The sequence below is a fragment of the Geotrypetes seraphini genome, chromosome 15 (assembly GCF_902459505.1).
Source record: "Geotrypetes seraphini chromosome 15, aGeoSer1.1, whole genome shotgun sequence".
In the NCBI taxonomy this organism is placed as follows: domain Eukaryota; kingdom Metazoa; phylum Chordata; class Amphibia; order Gymnophiona; family Dermophiidae; genus Geotrypetes; species Geotrypetes seraphini.
This window is the reverse complement of record NC_047098.1, coordinates 27,572,173-27,591,833: the sequence shown is the minus strand read 5'-3', so window position 1 is coordinate 27,591,833 and position 19,661 is coordinate 27,572,173. Positions and strand designations below refer to the sequence as shown.

Genomic DNA, 19,661 nt, shown 5'->3' with positions numbered 1-19,661 from the left:
TGCCGCTTTCTGGCCCTTGAGCAAAGCACCTATTCCTGCGGGCTATCTGATTGTCGGTAACCGAAATTTGCTCTTTTATCGGTCCATTGTCCGGGTCAGCGAAGATGCTAAGGAAGGAGGGCTGGCTTGCCTAGATCTCGATTGCCATTGGTTGCGGTGGATGCTTGTTACGATATGCGGCTGTTCGTTGGTCGATGAGGTGCTTCTCTCCGGGGCAGGCCTGGGTTCGAGTCTGGTCGCGTGGCGGCGGCTTTGGCTGCAGTTTTTGGAGTTGGTGTGATCATGTCGAGCATAATGACGATGCTCCAGCAGCTCGCCAGCGGACTGAGAAGCCGCAACGAGGAGACACGCAACAAAGCAGCCAGGGACCTGCAGCACTATGTGACCACTGAACTCCGGGAGGTAGGGAACCTGGGTGACTGGTGGGTTAAGTTCAGTTGCAAATTGCATGCAGTATAAAATAAAATAAGATGCACAAAAACAAACCACAATAAACAAAAACAATAAAAAAAGATGCACAAAAACAAACCACACAGTATCTACAACTTCATAGACGCAACTAATAAACGCATCGATTTTAGCAAAGAGCATTGCACAGGGATTGGAAGGGTAGTGGTGTTACTGTGCAGGGGGGTAGTGCTACTGTATAGGGGGTAGGATAGGGGTACTGGTACAGCATATGAGATAGAAAAGAGGCATGTTATTATACTGCAGTGGTGAAGCAGTAGTGATGATATTGTGCAGGACTAATGGTGCCGGTAGACCAGAGTTTCTCAACTTCTTCAAGCCAAGTACCCCCTAAGTCTAATATCGACCAAGTAATAATAATAATAGTTTATTTTTATATACCGCCAAACCATCAGTTCTTGGCAACTTACACAATAGTAATTAAAATACAGATCCAAATAATAGTGTCTTATAAAAGAAAGTAACACAATGCAACAAAATGCAACCCTAACTTATTCAGAGTAATATATGCACAATACAAATTATTTATACTAAAATAGGTAAGAAACTATGAAAATTATTCTATAAAATAATAGAAATCCACTTCTCATGATAATTTTAAAATCGATTAAATTTTGTATTGTTTAAATAAATAAGTTTTAAGATCTTTCCGAAATTGATTATAATAATAATAATAATTTATTTCTTATATACTGCTATACCGTGAAGTTCGAATAAGTAAAGGATGGAGAAATAAGAGCATTCAAATATGGATTCATTACTCCTGCTTAAAAAGCTAGAGTCCTATCCAAGAATTTCTTAAAGTGGCAAGCTTTCGCTGCGGGAAAATAAAACCAACTAGATCTAGTATATTTTTTTAATGTAAAAAATCTAAAATGAGTAACAAGATAAGATGGTGCTAACCCAAATAAAACTTTATAACAAATGCATCCAAATTTAAATAACACTCTGGCCTCTAACTGCAACCAGTGAAGTTTTTGATAATATGAACTAATGTGATCGTGTTTTTTAAAATTAGAAATCAGACGAATTGCTGTGTTTTGTATTAATCTTAATCAACTGTTTTTTTTATGAGCACCCCTGCCCAGGCTCCACCCCAGGCATGCACAAGCTCTGCTCCTGACCCCACCCCATTTTTCATATACACACAATATAATCTTATTAATGCATAATAGTAACCACAAAATTTAAAAAATACAAAGCACACTGTATGCAGAGAAAATGTTAATTATCATATAGATTCATTTTTTTTCCAAAGAAGTCAAGGCAGATGACTTTAAAATATACAATGTCACCTCAGTAACAACTATAGAAAAATATACAAATGTAGTACAAAATATAGACAACAGATATAAATTCTCAAAACATTTTGATCACTAAATTGAGAATAAAATCATTTTTCCTGCCTTTGTTGTCTGGTGATTTCATGAGTCTCTGGTTGCACTTCCTTCTGACTGTGCATCCAATATTTCATTCTTTCTGCCTCCTTCACACTTCCTCTCCTCCAGACCTCATTCTCCAACCAACATCTCTCTCTCTTTGTCCTTCCATGAGTCCAGCTTTTCTTCTTCTCTCCTCCACTCCCTTTGGCAACATGTCTCCCTCTCTCAGTGTCCTTCTTTCATTCCCTCCTACAAAGGGAGTGGGGAAAGAGAGAGAGAGAGATTCAGGGTGCACCTCTCCCACTCCCTCTACTGCCACATCCAACATTTCTCCCTTTCTCATACTCCGGATCATGCGCAGCATTTTTCACCATTGCCCACCAGCCCCATGCCCATTTCTCCTTCTATCACCCCTCTCCAGCACAATATCACTTTTCTCCTTCCATCACTATGTCCAACATTCCTCCCCCTTGCATCCTCTTCAATTTGTCCCTCTGTTCCCTCTCCAGCACCATATCCAATATTTCTCCTTCTCATCCTTCTATTCCCAGTGCATCTCTGCCTCACTCCTCTCTCTCTCTGCCCAATTTTCCTCTTTCTTGCTTTCCCCATATTCCCCATCTCTTTCCCTCTTACTCATGCTCTTTCTATTCCCTCTCTCCCATGTCCCAAGTTAGTACCCCGCTTCCTCCCTCCCTTCAGTGTCCTGAATTTGTGCTCCCCCCTGCCTTCTAGTCTTTGTCGCAAAATCATGCCCCTCCTATGTTCCAATGTGCTCCTCCCCCCTCCTTTCTCCCAGATCATGTCCCTTACTTGCTTGAGCTGAGTTATTACCACTGCAGCCAGCACTAAAAACCATGCTATGGTTTAGTAAAAGGGGGGGGGGGGTTAATGAAGTATGTTAAATTTCTGTTATTTTCCACAATAAAGTGCAGGTATTGAAGATTCATTTAATAAAGTACTGCTAGAGTTTTTGCATAAAATGTCTTTTTATCAATGTATAATTACTGAGTGTGAAAACATAAAACTTATAGCTACAATACCAAAATATTTGCTCCATTAAGCAATACACTTCTCTCTCCGTATTCGCGGGGGATGCGGGCAGAATATAGCCGTGAATACCGAAAAACTGCGAATAACTTTTTTCATGTTCACGTTTTTTGGGTAAAATAGACCTGAAAATGATAATAAACCGTGAATAACCCGACCTGTGATTTGCTCCATACAACGCCAGGAGCAGCGATTTCCATCAGGAACCACCGGGAGCAGCGATTTCCAATGTGAAACGCCGGGTTCAGTGATGAAAATTAGGGGGGGTGGAGTCAGTAGCCGATAAATCGCGAATCCGCGGATACGGAGGGAGAAGTGTTATAGCAAATTTTAAGAAAAATTGAGCTTTGAGCGACTCCAGGATTTTTAAAAATGATTTTCTGATCAACCACAATCAAATTCATGGGGAAAATTTCAATTCGCAGTTTTTCCAACTTCAGGTTTTTCTGGACAACCCTAGAGTGTCGTACATCTTGCATGCATGTAGTCAGTCTGATGGACTTCTGTTTCTTTCCTCTTTTCTTGTACAAAGTGTCTACCAATGTTTGTTGATTTGTGTCACTGTTGTATGTAGCAAAGATATTGAGCATGAAACTGAATTCCTCTTCTCCTTATCTGACAAAATAGATTTGCTCTGTGTCATCTCTTTGTGATGTTGCTCATGATATTAGAAAAATATATTCCTTTTTCTATACATGTAGTAGAGCATACCTTAGACCAGTGGTCTCAAACTCGTGACCCGGGGGCCACATGCCAGGCACTATTTTGAGGCCCTCGGTATATTTATCATAATCGCAAAAGTAAAATAAAACAGTTTCTTGATCATATATCTCTTTAGCTATAAATTGCAATATTATTATTAAGACTTGGCCAAAAGGAAAGATTTATAAACTATAAAGAGTTTTACCTCTTGCAAAATTATAATTTCTTTAATAAGACATTAACTCTTTTTTTTTTTCTGAGGTGCTCCAAGTACCTGCAAATCCAAATGTGGCTCTGCAAAGGGTTTGAGTTTGAGACCACTGCCTTAGATTTAGTCATGTGGATCTTCAGTAGACTGCATTCAATTTCTTTGTGCTACATATCTCTGAGAAGGAGCATGACATTCACATTTTGCATAAAGTGTAGCCTTGGATATCAGTAGCCTTGGATATCAACAAAGCTATCTTAGGGCTCCTTTTTTCAAGCTGCGTTAGCGGGGTTAACACGCGTGACTTTTCATCACGCGTTAACTCCCCCGTGCTGGCCTAAAAACTACCGCCTCCTCAAGAGGAAGCGATAGCGGCTTGCGCAGCCGGCGTTTTAGCGTGCAGTATTACACGCGTTAAACTGCCAGCGCGCCTTTGTAAAAGGAGCCCTTACTATAGCTGTATTATATATTTGGCCTCCGTTCACCCTGATTATGAATAGACATTTGGAGGATATATCCCATGCATCCTCGGCTAAAGATCTTGCTTGTTTTTTGTTTTGTTTGGTTGGTTTTAGGGGGGGGAGGGGATAACAAAAAGTTTCTTCTCTGCGCTCTTCATTTGTAGCAAGTATGCTTTCCTCAAATTGTTTTCCAGTTTTACCTGTGACATCAGCTGAGAGAGCTCTTTCAATTACTGAGGGGCCCATGCTTTGGGTCCCTTGGTCCACTCTTGGACCACTTTTAATTATGTTACAGTTGCATTAGTTAAGAAAGAGGATGACATAGTGATAGAATTTGAAGGAACAGAACCAAAAGGAAGAGGGGTCCAACCTTGTCTGCAGTGAAAACACTAACCAGGAACAAACAAACCAAAACTGCAGATATGTAGTTTCAAGTTTATTAAAATTTTTGATTAATCGCTTAATCTTGCTTCTAAGCGATGTACATACATAAAAGAAAATATTTAAATTACAATTTTAAAATAAAATTACAATTTTAAAATTAAAAATAAAACATTAATATATATTTAACCATTAAAATAAAAAGAACTATATATGAACTAACAAACATGAGTAAAGAGGAAAAGGGGAAATGAACTACAATTTATAATAGAAAAGAAGGTCGGGAAAAACATAAGGATGGGAATTCAAAAGAATTGTCGAAAAACAGCAATATTGAATTCTAGGGAAAAACTTGATAATCAAAAGCATCTTTAAAAAGGAATGTTTTTAAGTTAATCTTGAATTTATCGATATCATGTTCTTTCCTTAAGTAGATTGGCAGGGAATTCCAAATTTGTGGAGCAGTGACAGAGAAGATAAATTGTCTTCTAGTATTAATGATTTTGAGAGATGGAATTGTTAATAAATGCTGTTCGTTGGATCGCAATATTCTATTTGTGGAGTAAGGGATTAGTGTTTTAAAAATAAATGCAGGTGTTTTAAAAAACATTGCTTTAAAAGTGAGTAGGCTTAGTTTATATGTTATTCTATGGGATACTGGAAGCCAATGAGCGTTCTTGAGAAGTGGTGTTACATGATCAAATTTTTTTGTCTTTGTTATTAGTTTAATGGAAGTATTTTGTATTATTTGAAGCCGTCTTATTTCATTCTGTGCAATTCCTTTATAAAGGGCATTGCAGTAATCGATTCTAGAGATTACTAAAGAGTGGATCAAGATATTTAGTGATTTAAAACAAAGATATTGTGAAAGAGAGCGAATTTGACATGTACAACAATGTAGGCAAAATTTATTGTGACAACCAAAGTATATTAAAACCTTTTTACCAAACAAGGGACCCAACACGGTCCGTGTTTCGGACAACCTTTATCAGGGGTCCATGGTGGAAAAAGGAAAAAAGCGCGATTTTTACCGTTTTTAGTGATTCATCTGTTTCTATTGTATTTCTCAACATTTTTTGTGACATATGTTTTTTCCTTTTTCCAATGGACCCCTGATGAAGGTTGTCCGAAACACGGACCGTGTTGGGTCCCTTGTTTGGTAAAAAGGTTTTAATATACTTTGGTTGTCACAATAAATTTTGCCTACATCGTTGTACATATCTGCAGTTTTGGTTTGTTTGTTCCACAGTGACATAATTTGTCACTGTCTCCGTCCCAGTGGATAACCGCGGGAAACCATCCTGTGTCCCTCTTTAGTGCCTTATTTCAGCCTCAGTCCTTTTACACCAGCATTCTTCAATGCAAGATTTGAGGGTTAGTAGACCTATGATTTAATTATGTATGTATGTTCATTTGTATACTGCCTAATATTTCAGCACGGTATATAAACTACAGAAATAAATAAATAATCGTTAGCAGCTGCAACTGCGGCAAGGAGGCCAAGTTCCTGGAGGCGCTAGGGGATTGCTTCCTGGAACAAATGGTGAAAGAGCCGACAAGAGGCAACGTCACCCTGGACTTGGTGCTAAATGGCCTCACGGGACCGACAAAAGAAGTAGAAGTTACGGTACCGCTGGGGACGAGCGATCACAATGTGATCATCTTTAAGCTTGACATCGGGAATAGAAAAAGTGCCAAAACCTTAACCAAAACCTTTAACTTTAAAAAGGGCAAATACGATCGCATGAGAGCCATGGTGAAACAACGACTCAAGAAAAAGGTGGATAAAATTGAAACAGTAGACCAGGCATGGTCCCTACTGAAAAGTACTATCACAGAAGCACAAAACCTACACATTCCGAGGATCTCCAAGGAAGGGAGAACAAAAGGTAAGGGAGAACCGGCATGGCTTACCAGACAGGTGAAGGAAGCCATAAAAGAAAAGAAGGACTCCTTCAAAAAATGGAAACACATCAAAACGACCGAAGCATGGAAAAAACATAAAGACGAACAGAAGAAATGTCACAAGGCGGTGAGGGATGCCAAAAAGGACTATGAAGAAAAAATAGCGCAAGAGGCCAAGAACTTCAAGCCCTTCTTTAGATACGTGAAAGGGAAAAAACCCGCAAAAGAGGCGGTGGGACCCCTGGACGACCAGGGAAGAAAAGGGTACATTAAGGAAGATAAACAAATTGCGGACAAACTAAATTCCTTCTTTGCGTCTGTCTTTACGGAGGAGGATACTGCAAAAATACCAGAGGCAATGAAAGTGTTTAATGGAGTAATAGAAGACAGCCTCACCACAGTTGAAGTGGAGTTGGACCAGATATACTACCAGATCGACAAACTTAAAAGTGACAAATCCCCTGGACCGGATGGAATTCATCCGAGAGTCTTAAAAGAATTGAAGATTGAAATCGGAGAGTTATTGCAAAAACTCACCAATCTGACAATCAGAACTGGACAGATACCAGATGACTGGAAGATAGCGAATGTCACGCCAATTTTCAAGAAAGGATCGAGAGGAGAACCGGGCAACTACAGACCAGTGAGCCTTACGTCTGTCCCTGGAAAGATGGTTGAAGCACTGATCAAGGATAGCATAGTCCGGCACTTAGATACACACGACTTGCTGAAACCCAGTCAACATGGGTTCAGGAAAGGGAAATCATGTTTAACGAATTTGCTTCAATTTTTTGAGACCGTGAACAAGCAAATTGATAGTGGAATGCCGGTGGACGTAATTTATTTGGACTTCCAGAAAGCATTCGACAAAGTTCCGCATGAAAGACTTCTCAGGAAACTACAAAGCCATGGAATAGAGGGAGATATACAAAGGTGGATAGGCAAATGGCTGGAAAACAGGAAGCAGAGAGTGGGCATAAATGGGAAGTTCTCAGACTGGGAGAAAGTGACTAGTGGTGTGCCCCAGGGCTCGGTACTTGGGCCGATTCTATTTAATATATATATCAATGACCTGGAAGGCGGAATATCCAGTGAGATCATTAAGTTTGCAGACGACACAAAGCTATGCCGGGAAATCAGATCGCAGGAAGATAGCGAGGAACTCCAGAGCGACTTGTATCAGCTAGAGAAATGGGCAGAGCAATGGCAGATGAAGTTCAACGTGGAGAAATGCAAAGTAATGCATTTAGGTAGTAAGAATAAGGAACACGAGTATAGAATGTCAGGAGCAACTCTGGGTAAGAGCGAACAAGAAAAGGACCTGGGTGTACTGATAGATAGGACCCTGAAGCCGTCGGCACAATGTGCGGCAGCGGCAAAGAAAGCAAACAGAATGTTGGGCATGATAAAGAAAGGAATCACGAGTAGATCGGAGAAAGTCATAATGCCGCTTTATAGAGCAATGGTCAGACCACACTTGGAGTACTGTGTACAACATTGGTCTCCCAACCTAAAGAAGGATATAAAACTGCTGGAGAGGGTGCAGAGACGAGCAACGAAACTAATAAGAGGTATGGAGAAATTGGAATATGAGGAACGACTCAAGAAACTAGGATTGTTCTCCCTTGAGAAGAGGAGGCTGCGAGGGGACATGATAGAGACGTTCAAAATACTGAAAGACATCGATAAAATAGAGCAGAAAAACAAATTATTTACATTGTCCAATGTGACACGGACAAGAGGACATGGTTTGAAGCTAAGGGGTGACAAGTCCAGGACAAATGTCAGGAAGTTCTGCTTTACGCAGCGAGTGGTGGACGCATGGAATGCTCTTCCACAGGAGGTTATTAAGGAATCCACTGTGCTAGGATTCAAAGGCAAATTAGATGCACATCTCCTTATGAGAGGCATAGAGGGATATGGGTGATTAGAACAATCAGGTGTATACCTGACTGGGGCCTCCGCGTGTGCGGATCGCCGGACTCGATGGACCATGGGTCTGATCCGGAGATGGCAATTCTTATGTTCTTATGTTCTCTCGTTTCCTCAGTTGTCAAATGCTGCTTTTTTGCTTTGTGCCATTTTGATCACGTCTCGCAGAACAAGATCAAAGGACAGTGATCCATGTCTTTCTTACGTAACAGCTGGATTACTGTAATGTGGTGTTAGTGGGATTACTCCATTACTACTACTCATTTCTATAGTGTTACTAGACATACATAGCACTGTACATCAAAACATAGAAGAGACTGTCCCTGCTCTAGAGCGTACAGTCTAGTCAAGACAGACAAACTGGACAACAAGGTGCATCTATGCACTGTGCTCAGGTAGGGGAATTACAGAGGGAATGATAAGATAGATATTGTGCTTGGAAGCTGGGTTGGAGTTTGGGATTGAAAGCATCTTCAAAGAAGTGGGCTTTGAGTCTGGATTTGAATACTACCAGAGATGGAGATTGACGTACCAAGTCATGCAGTTTGTTCCAGGCATACGGTGCATCAAAGTAGAAGAAACGGAGTCTAGAGTTGGCTGTAGAAGAGAAGGGTACAGATAAGAGAGACTTACCCAAAGAGTGGAAGTGCCTTGGGGGAGTGTAGGGAGAGATATTGAGGAGCTGCAGAGCGAATACACTACTCTGAAATGTCTGCTGTCGCTTCATAGTCTATCAGAATTTTATGCCGAGCACGTCTGCGGGATCACATGTCCCCTCTATAAGCTATTGTATTAAGTTCAAAGTTTTCCTGCACTCCATTGTATTTGTCATCCCCGTTAGTTCTCTATAGGCCTTCTTGCCATCGTTATTCATCCTAAGAGCTTCTTCTCTCCTTCCCAACGTTATCAAAGGCTCATTTAAACTCTACACATCACTTGGCGTTCTTTTTCTTGGCTCCCTACCTTTGGAATTCTTTGTCCCATGAGCTTTATGCAGAACAATGTTGACTGAGATTTAAAGCTGCTCTTAAAAGCCCATTTCTTTTTTTAAAGCTTATGTAGATTTGAATTGAGTCTGGTGCCATTGTGGGTTGTGATGAACCACATATGGCGCCTGCCTTTTCTCTTACTTATTGTGTCATTTATTATCCACTTACAAGCTAAGCAGAGTAGAATGAAACATTCATATACATAAAACAAGCAAAACAAAATATACCCACTAGACATGCCATTAAAACGACTGCCAACAAATGAAAATAAACTCTGTCTTGTTGGTTGCATCTTTGTAAGATACTTTCCTGTTTGAATTGGAGTTCCCTTGTTATGTCTTTATTTTTATTTATTTATTTTAGTGACTTGCCCAGGGTCCCAGGCCGCAGCATGGGATTTGAACCCCCAACCTCAGGGTGCTGAGGCCATAGCTCTAACCACTGTGCCACCCACTCCCCTACTCCTTGTTATTGAATCTGTTCCTTCTCACTCAGCTTACCTAAATGTTGTAAACTTCTTTGATGTGTCTGGCTAAAGATGGTATAGCAAGTGTAAATAAAGCATAAACCATAAATATTCTGAAAGCTCATACTCTGCCAAGTTTTGTATCTTGTCCTAGAGTTTATCACCTCTGTGCCTAGAACATGACATGTTTCTTTATAAGAGGGTTTCCTGTTCCTGATCTCTGTGACGCTTTGTCCCTTCTTTCAGGTGAGCCAGGAAGAAGCCACCCAGTTCTACGATGAGTTGAATCACCATATCTTTGAGCTAGTTTCCAGTTCAGATGTGAGTGAGAGGAAAGGCGGCATTCTTGCTATTGGTATGTATTTGCAAAGTAGCCTCACACCCCAGAGGGCTTCGCTGTGCTTTCCCATTACTGCATCATTGCTAATATTTGTACCACATGAGCTCTGCTGAGCACTGTTGAATAGGATTTATTTATTATATCACTCAAACAAGACTTAAAGTGATCTATTACAAAAGCAAAAATGTCTCATCAAGTTATATACACAAGACATATTGGGGTAATTTTATAAGGGACTTCAGCATACAGAACAGTTTTTCATATGCTTAATGAAGAAGTAATAGTTTCATGGGAATATATGTGCATAAAAGTAAGCAAATATAACTCCAATATCAAATAATCCTCTCTACTGGGGGGGGGGGGGTGTTAGGATAGACACTGATATAGCGTGTTTGTCTATTTCTTCATATATCAATATTTTTGATTTAGGAAAAAGGCCTCAGAGCTTTGGAGTTCTACACTAAGGCTTATCATAGACTAGCACTGTCAGTGTAGTTAGAATCCATACGATTGCTCCATAATTCAATCATTGGCCAAAAAACCTGATTCTCTATATTTACTTTTTTTGTGTATTTTTTATTTTATAACTTTCAATCAATTAACAAAACTATTCTTATCCTATTCATTTAAGACAGTGGTCTCAAACTCAAACCCTTTGCAGGGCCACATTTTGGATTTGTAAGTACTTGGAGGGCCTCAGAAAAAGATAGTTAATGTCTTATTAAAGAAATGACAATTTTGCATGAGGTAAACTTTATAAATCTTTCCTTTTGGCTAAGTCTTAATAATACTATTGTAATTTATAGCTAAAGAGACATATGATCAAGAAACTGTTTTATTTTACTTTTGTGATTATGATAAACATACCAAGGGCTCAAAATAGTACCTGGTGGGCCGCATGTGGCCCCTGGGCCGCGAGTTTGAGACCACTGATTAAAGACCTTGTTTTAAAGTTCAATTAATTTATAAACTTGTATATTAGACCATCCCAACGATTTGAAAAGAACCAACAGGTAATTACTTATCTTTAACACTCTTTTTTTTCTCATATGTGTCATATCAAAGTACCAGAATCAAAACCGGAGCCGACCCGGCCAGCATTTCGCGGAGCATTACTTTGTCCGCTGCTTCAGAGCTAGCTAGGTACTTAGGACCTGGGTTGGCCATTTTTGGAAACAAGATACTGGGCTTGATGGACCTTCGGTCTATCCCAGTATGGCAATTCTTATGTTCTTAACCCTCATGCATACTCGGAAAGACCTGGGATAGGGACTTTCTTGAGCTTTAGGAGAGCATATTTCAGATGTATCCTTCCCCTCTCTACACGGTATTTGCTATGCAGGCAAACTGGGAAAATCCCTTCTCTTCAGAATCACAGGTCTTTGGAACGACCTTACTCCCCCGCTGCGGAACCTGGGCTCCCTCCAATTATTACGCAAGCAACTGAAAACCTGGCTTTTCACTAAAATGTAATTCTATCCCCCCTTACTCTTCTCCTCTATATATAAGTTCATGTAAACCTTTTTTTTCCCTTCTCTTCCTATATTTTAAGTTCATGTAAACCTTTTTTTCCTTCTCTTCCTATATTAAGTTCATGTAAACCTTTTTTTTCCTTCTCTTCCTATATTTTAAGTTCATGTAAACCTTTTTTTTCCTTCTCTTCCTATATTTTAAGTTCATGTAAACCTTTTTTTTCCTTCTCTTCCTATATTTTAAGTTCATGTAAACCTTTTTTTTCCTTCTCTTCCTATATTTTAAGTTCATGTAAACCTTTTTTTTCCTTCTCTTCCTATATTTTAAGTTCATGTAAACCTTTTTTTTCCTTCTCTTCCTATATTTTAAGTTCTTGTAAACCTTTTTTTTTTCCTTCTCTTCCTATATTTTAAGTTCATGTAAACCTTTTTTTTCCTTCTCTTCCTATATTTTAAGTTCTTGTAAACCTTTTTTTTCCTTCTCTTCCTATATTTTAAGTTCATGTAAACCTTTTTTTTTCCTTCTCTTCCTATATTTTAAGTTCATGTAAACCTTTTTTTTCCTTCTCTTCCTATATTTTAAGTTCATGTAAACCTTTTTTTTCCTTCTCTTCCTATATTTTAAGTTCTTGTAAACCTTTTTTTTTTCCTTCTCTTCCTATATTTTAAGTTCATGTAAACCTTTTTTTTCCTTCTCTTCCTATATTTTAAGTTCTTGTAAACCTTTTTTTTCCTTCTCTTCCTATATTTTAAGTTCTTGTAAACCTTTTTATTCCTTCTCTTCCTATATTTTAAGTTCTTGTAAACCTTTTTTTTTCCTTCTCTTCCTATATTTTAAGTTCATGTAAACCTTTTTTTTCCTTCTCTTCCTATATTTTAAGTTCATGTAAACCTTTTTTTTCCTTCTCTTCCTATATTTTAAGTTCTTGTAAACTTTTTTTTTCCTTCTCTTCCTATATTTTAAGTTCATGTAAACCTTTTTTTTCCCTTCTCTTCCTATATTTTAAGTTCATGTAAACCTTTTTTTTCCCTTCTCTTCCCTATATTTTAAGTTCATGTAAACCTTTTTTTTCCCTTCTCTTCCTATATTTTAAGTTCATGTAAACCTTTTTTTTCCCTTCTCTTCCTATATTTTAAGTTCATGTAAACCTTTTTTTTCCTTCTCTTCCTATATTTTAAGTTCTTGTAAACCTTTTTTTTCCTTCTCTTCCTATATTTTAAGTTCATGTAAACCTTTTTTTTCCTTCTCTTCCTATATTTTAAGTTCTTGTAAACCTTTTTTTTCCTTCTCTTCCTATATTTTAAGTTCATGTAAACCTTTTTTTTCCTTCTCTTCCTATATTTTAAGTTCATGTAAACCTTTTTTTTCCTTCTCTTCCTATATTTTAAGTTCTTGTAAACCGTGCCGAGCTCCACATCTGTGGAGATGATGCGGTATATAAACTTAAGGTTTCGTTTAGTTTAGATGTGGGAGCTGCAGGATGACATAACCCAGTTTTGTGGTTGCATTCTCCTGTCTACAGAGAGCCCCACATTACAGGTAAGCTATACCACTTTCTGGTCTGGAGAAGTAAGGAGAATGGGAGCCACTCTTGGATTGTAGTGTGCCAAGGAAGTATGTTTAGAGAATTACAAGCAGGGTGGGAGAGAGAGAAAGACTACTGAGTATAGGCACTGTTGTGAGCAGAGATTGGGAAGTGATGATGCGCAACAATGTGGTTTACCTTTCAATCTGTCTTCCCACAGTGTGCTTGATTGGTGTGGAAGGAGGCAATGCAACACGCATTGGCAGATTTGCCAACTACTTAAGGAACCTGCTACCTTCCAGCGACACTGTTGTCATGGAAATGGCATCCAAGGCTATGGGGCGCCTTGCCATGGCCGGCGATACTTTCACTGCTGAGTATGTGGAGTTTGAGGTGAAACGTGCATTGGAATGGTTGGGCCCAGACAGAAACGAGGGTCGAAGGCATGCTGCTGTAAGTGACTGGCATACTCTGTTGCTTGCACATACACAAAACCAATTCTCATTTTCTCTTAATTTTAGGAGATGAAAATATTTTAGATAATCCTAGGAGTGTGTTGTGGGAGAAAAGAGTGACCATGTACCTGAAGGTCACTTGGCAAGATTATGTGTTGCTTGGAACTGGAGTAGTTTGATAGACGATTAGGAGGAGAATGCAACTCTGGGTGTGCGTACGGTTTTTAAGTTTTTATATCTCTCTCCTGACAGGTACTGGTGCTGCGAGAGCTGGCAATCAGCGCTCCCACCTTCTTCTTTCAGCAAGTGCAGCCCTTCTTTGATAACATTTTCTATGCCGTGTGGGATTCCAAGCAGGCAATCCGTGAAGGAGCTGTGGCAGCCCTGAGAGCGTGTTTGATCCTCACCACTCAACGGGAGCCAAAGGAGATGCAGAAGCCTCAGTGGTACAAAGTAAGGACTCCTTCACTAATAGTCACTCAGTTAGTGCCCAATACCACTGCAAGATCAGCGTGATCTGCTGTGTGTTCCACTGAGTCAGCTATTGAGAGGCCTAGTGCTACATTGTTGGGTGCATACTGCCTTAGAGAGTCCTGGTATTTAAAAAAAAATTAGTGCTATCATGAAGGGTGTACAAAACTGAGGCTTAGTTACATTCCTGATTTATAAACTAAAGTGTCTGACTAACTGATGACAGAAAAAAACTAAAATGGTCCATTCAGACTGCTTAGTTAGGTTTTATCTACTTTGGCTAGTTTTGTATATAATTTTCACATGCAACACAACATTAACAGACTCTTTCCAGTATCAAGCAGTTCATTTTTTGGCTTTCTCTTCCATCTGCGTTATGAGCTTTTGTCTTCATAGCTTTCCTTCCGTAAAAATGTCAGAACTTACTTATTTAATAGATTCTTCTCCTAATTATTTGATGTCGGTGCTGACATATTTGCTGAATATTCTATTTTATTCTTTAGTTATCTGCTTTGAACCACTGTTGGGAGTTGGCACAACACGTGCATGTCATTTACCTGATTTTTCAGCCCAGTTTCCTTCCACTAGCCTCTAAATCTAACCTCAAATCTGCCACAGCGATAGCATCCATCACCTCCATTAGTAGGCTGTCTTAAATCTTGCTTCTTCCAACTTGCTTCTTCCAGAGTCAATAGTCACACCTAAGCCCAGATCTCCTACTCCCACTTCATACACAGCTCTTTCCATTCCCATTCACCATGCCCTGTTTTTGCTTGTGTCTTTATTCATCTAAACCATTGTTACTTTTGAGCAATTAGAAGCTGAGGAGATAGAAACATATTCAAAGAAGTATACCTTATCCCAACTATGTTTAATATTTTTTGACAAGTGCCTTGATACCTAGCAGAAGCGAATGGTGCCAGTGTGAATCGATGGGATCATACAGCAAAAGGTAATAATGGGAAGGTATACATGGCAAATTAAGGCATAGGCCAGTGTATTGCAAACTGTGTGCTGCGGCACAATAGTGTGCCATGCCAAGATTCTAGGTGTGACACGAGAGATAGTCGTGTATGCGAGCCTGTCATTACCGACACCTATCCTCCTATCTGCCCCCTGGTGTACCTCTATAAATGGAATTTTAGAGTTACCAGTTGGAGGAATTTCCAAATCCGGCACTTTGTCTGGGTTTTAGAAGGCTTCCGAGCTCAGGGCTGCATCTGGAGGGCCTCTGAGCATGTATGGATGTCAATGTGATGGCATCACACACGTGTGTGATGTCATCAGCCAAAGTCCATGCATGCTCGGAGGCCCTCTAGATGTGGCCCCGAGTTTAGTGTGCCGGGCTTAAAAAGGTTTGCGAGACACTGGCATAGGCAAACTAGGTGCATACCTAAATCCAAAGGTTCAGGAGGGCCCAGTCAGGTTTACATTAATCAGATCTACACAAGCAATAGATGAGTAGTTAATCGCAGCTGCTACACCGGCCCATATGGAACAGAAGGTGGCATCATCAGATGCCCTTGTCAGCCAGTGCCATGTATTTGCATCCTTTTGGAATCATTTCTATCATGCACAGACAAATTCATAAATTGTGAGTTATGTCCATCTACCAGCAGGTAGAGATAGAGGACACTGAGCTGAGCTCTGACATTTATAGACCAGCCATTCAATATCCTTAATCTTCAGTGCTTTTTGCTTTTTTTTTTTATGGTCCTTGGTTATCACTTCAGTTCTGGGCAATGCCCTTTAAACTGGCTAGGGGCGGCCTACTTGCATTGTGAAGGCATACTGGTTCATCTGTATCTGGTCGACTGGCTAATCTGAGTCTCCTCCATTCAGGAGAGTACTTGAGTGACAGCTGGAGTGATCAAGCTACAGCAGTCTTTGGGCTGGGTCATCAACTCTCTAAAGAGTCAGTTGATTCCTTCTCAGGACCTGGAATGTCTGAGAGTTTGGTTTGATGACCATTGGGGAAAGGTTTCCTTCCAGATGCCTGAGGGCCTGGGATTACATTCAGGTACTGGGATCTTTGGCAGCCACTCAGGAGGTGATTCCATGGGTGAGGGCCTACACTCAACCCCTCCAGCATTCCCTTCTGTTCTGCTGGTCTCCTGCATCACAGGAGAATGACTAGTGCATTCCAATGTCTCATAGGGCATGCCTCAGCTTGTCTTGGTGGTTGTGGATGGACAGTCTGCACAGGAGCTTCCCGTTGGCATTCCCCTCCTGGATGGTGATGTCCAGCTGGGGGGTCCTTTGCCTCCATCTCATTGTGCAGGACTTGTGGTCCCAGACTGAAGCTCAGTTGCCTGGAACTGAGGGTGGTTTGTCTAGCCCCACTGGCCTTCCAGACATCCCTGCAAGGGCATCCAGTGAGGATCATGTTGAACAACATGACTGTTTGTTGTGGCTTAAATCAGGAGGGATGCGGAGTGCTTCTCTGGTTCTGGAAGCCAGCTTGCGTTTTCAATGGGTGGAGTGACATTACAGGTAAGATAATGTCACTCTGCTTTCAGCAGCTCACATTACAGGGATGCTGAATGTCCAGGTGGACTTTCTAAGCTGGAAATCTCTGGAGCTTGGTGAATGGAAGCTTTCAAATGAGATGTTTTTCTTGATCATCGAGAAATGGGGGAACTCGTATGTTGAATCTGATGGCATCTCGGCATAATGTATAGTTGCAGCAATCCTTCAACAGGAAAAGAGAGCTCAGTTCCTGAGGTCTGGATGTGTTAACGAAGCCATGGCCGGAGTCCAACCTGCTGTACTTGTCTGTTCCCCAGCCGACAATTATCAGAGTGCTGCAGTACATCATGGGTGGTTCTGGTGGCCTAGATTGGTCTCAGAGGCTGTGATTTGCATACTTGGGCTTTCTTCTGGTGGACCATCCCTTGCATCTTCTTCTGATCTTGGGTCTCCTCGTTCAGGCTCAATTCTCATAGAGGATCCCTCACTCTTTGGTTTAACAGCCTGGCTCTTAAGCGGTCAAAACTGAGGAAGAACAATTATTTGCTAGACATCATTACTACCTTACTTTGTGCCAGGAAGCACTCTACATCTTCTGTTTAGTAAGAGTCTGGCAAGTTTTTGAAGCCTGGTGCTCTGAGTGAGTTATTTTCCCACTTTAAGCGTCCTTGTATCACATGCTAGCCTTCCTTCAGGAGGGTTTGAAGAAGAGCCTTGCCTACAACACTGTGTGAGTATGGGTTGTGACTTTGATTTATTTTCAGGGCTGGTTCTGCCATTCTTTTCTGGAAGCTCATCTGAATGATGTTTGTTCTTTGAAAGAGTTAACTCATCTTAAGACCCCTCTTCATTCTCCATGTCTAGAATGGGATCTCAACTTGGTTCTGAAGTCACTGCAGGATCTGGGGTATCGTTGGCATGCCTTTCTTAAGGATGTCACCCTTATGTCATTTTTTTACAGTTGCAGTTGTTTCCGGCAGAAGGATTTCAAAATTGCAGGGACCCCTTTCTCTATTTCTCAGACATGGGGGTCACAGTCGGGCCGGTACCCTTCTTTCTGCCCAAAGTAGATCTTCCTTTCATTTAAACCAGCCATTATTTTTGCCTTTCTTTGCTAGAGAATACTTTGGCCAGCTCTTTCGCTTCTCGTAGACCCTACATGTTTGCCTTGTCCTCTTGCATTATCTGAAAGTTAACAATGAGTTTTATGGTTGGATCACCTTTTTATCTTATTCTCAGGCTCAAATTGGGGTAGCTTCTAAGGTTATGATTTCTCAATAGCTCAAGGAAACCATTAATTTGACTTATGTTCTGGTATTCAAGACCCTGCCATTGTCGCTGAGGACTTATTGCACTAAGGTGCTAGCTACTTCTTGGGCAAAGTCTTGTGCCACTTGGTCATCTTTGCGTCTTTGTATTATTTCTTGGATGTCTCGGTTAGGCGGGATATTTCTTTTGGGGTGTCAGCTGTCTCAGCCTCATTGTCTGGGTCCCACAATTTATGCATTCATCTGTTCCAGATGTAATAGAAGGTAAAATTATGTCTTGCCTTATAATTTTCTTTCCTTAATCAGAACAGATGAATCCAGAAATCCCTCCCTGCCTGGTTCTCTGTCAAGATTGTTGGGAATTTGTTCATTGCTTTTTTCTGCATTGTTTTCATGAGGAAGAAGATTGCAGAATTGGATGCTTCCTCTTCTGCTTTGCTAGTGGTATACAATGGAATTAGAAAAGGAACAGAGAAAGGTGACCAAAATGATAAAGGGGAAAGGACAACTTCCCTTTGAGGAAAGGTTTGGAAAAAAAAGGATGAGGGGTGATATGAAAGAGGTCTATAAAATCATGAATGAAGTAGAATAGGTAGACATGAATTGCTTTATTTACCCTTTATGGACTAGGGGACACACAATGAAGTTAAAAAGTAGTACATTTAGAACCAATTCTTCATCAAATGTATAATTCAACTCTGGAACTTGTTGCCAGAGAATGTGGTAAAAGCAGTTAGAGTAGGATTCAAAAAAGATTTATACAAGTTCTTAAAAGAGAAGACCAGAAGCCTTTATTAAAGTGGACTGGGGTGAAATCCACTGCTTATTCCTACGATAAGCAGTGAGAAATTTATTTTACTCCTTTGGGAATCTGTCAGGTACTTGTGACCTGAATTGGCTACTGTTAGAAACAGGATACAGGGCTTGATGGATGGCCATATTTATGTACTTATGTATCTTACCTGCAGCAAACCTATGACGAGGCCGAGAGGGGTTTTGATGAGACATTCTCCAGAGAGAAGGGCATGAACCGTGATGACCGCATCCATGGTGCTTTGCTCATTATCAATGAGCTAGTGAGGATCAGCAGTATGGAAGGAGAGGTAATATTCTGTTCCCTAAATCTCCCATACCCTCATGTGTTGTGAGTCACCTGCTCCTCCCTTCCATGTCACTACTACCCTTCCTCCACCATGATGCCATTTTTTCATCTTCTATGCTACTGCAATGGCATATTTTTCTTCCCGTCTGTGCCATTATGACATTGTGTGGGAGAGTGGTTAAAGCTACAGCCTCTGCACCCTGAGGTTGTGGGTTCAAACCCAAGCTGCTCCTTGTGACCCTGGGCAAGTCACTTAATCCCCCATTGCCCCAGGTACATTAGATAGATTGTGAGCCCACCCAGACAGAAAGGGAAAAATGCTTCCATACCGGAATAAATTAATGTAAACTGTTCTGAGCTTCTCTGAGAGAACAGTATAGAAAATTGAATAAATGAATAGTGTGTAAAGTTTCAGCCTCTGATAACCAGAGCTGGTATTGTGACATCATAATGCCTCAATTCACCAATTCCTAAGAGCCAACCTCACCAGTGATGTCACAATGGCTTCATTGTCCTATGGCTCACTTTTACTACATGTTGATTTCTAGAGTGGCACAGTGGTTGAAGCTACAGCCTCAGCACCCTGAGGTTGTGGGTTCAAACCCACGCTGCTC

At 40.5% G+C, this 19,661-nt stretch overlaps 1 protein-coding gene across 7 annotated transcripts in view; it reads left to right on the top strand.

Moving 5' to 3' along the window:
* Nucleotides 1-11: 11 nt before the first annotated feature.
* MTOR (mechanistic target of rapamycin kinase) overlaps nt 12-19,661 on the top strand; it is a 203,531-nt gene continuing 183,881 nt past the window's right edge. For 2 of the 7 annotated variants that reach the window (XM_033922776.1, XM_033922774.1), the window contains exons 1-5: nt 22-402; nt 10,191-10,299; nt 13,503-13,735; nt 13,990-14,190; nt 18,914-19,048. In XM_033922776.1, the coding sequence (XP_033778667.1) occupies nt 283-402; nt 10,191-10,299; nt 13,503-13,735; nt 13,990-14,190; nt 18,914-19,048 (798 nt within the window). In that variant the 5' untranslated portion in view covers nt 22-282. Of the gene's footprint in view, nt 403-10,190; nt 10,300-13,502; nt 13,736-13,989; nt 14,191-18,913; nt 19,049-19,661 lie in introns of all 7 variants that reach the window. The other 5 variants (XM_033922778.1, XM_033922777.1, XM_033922779.1 and 2 more) reach the window with 4 other exon arrangements.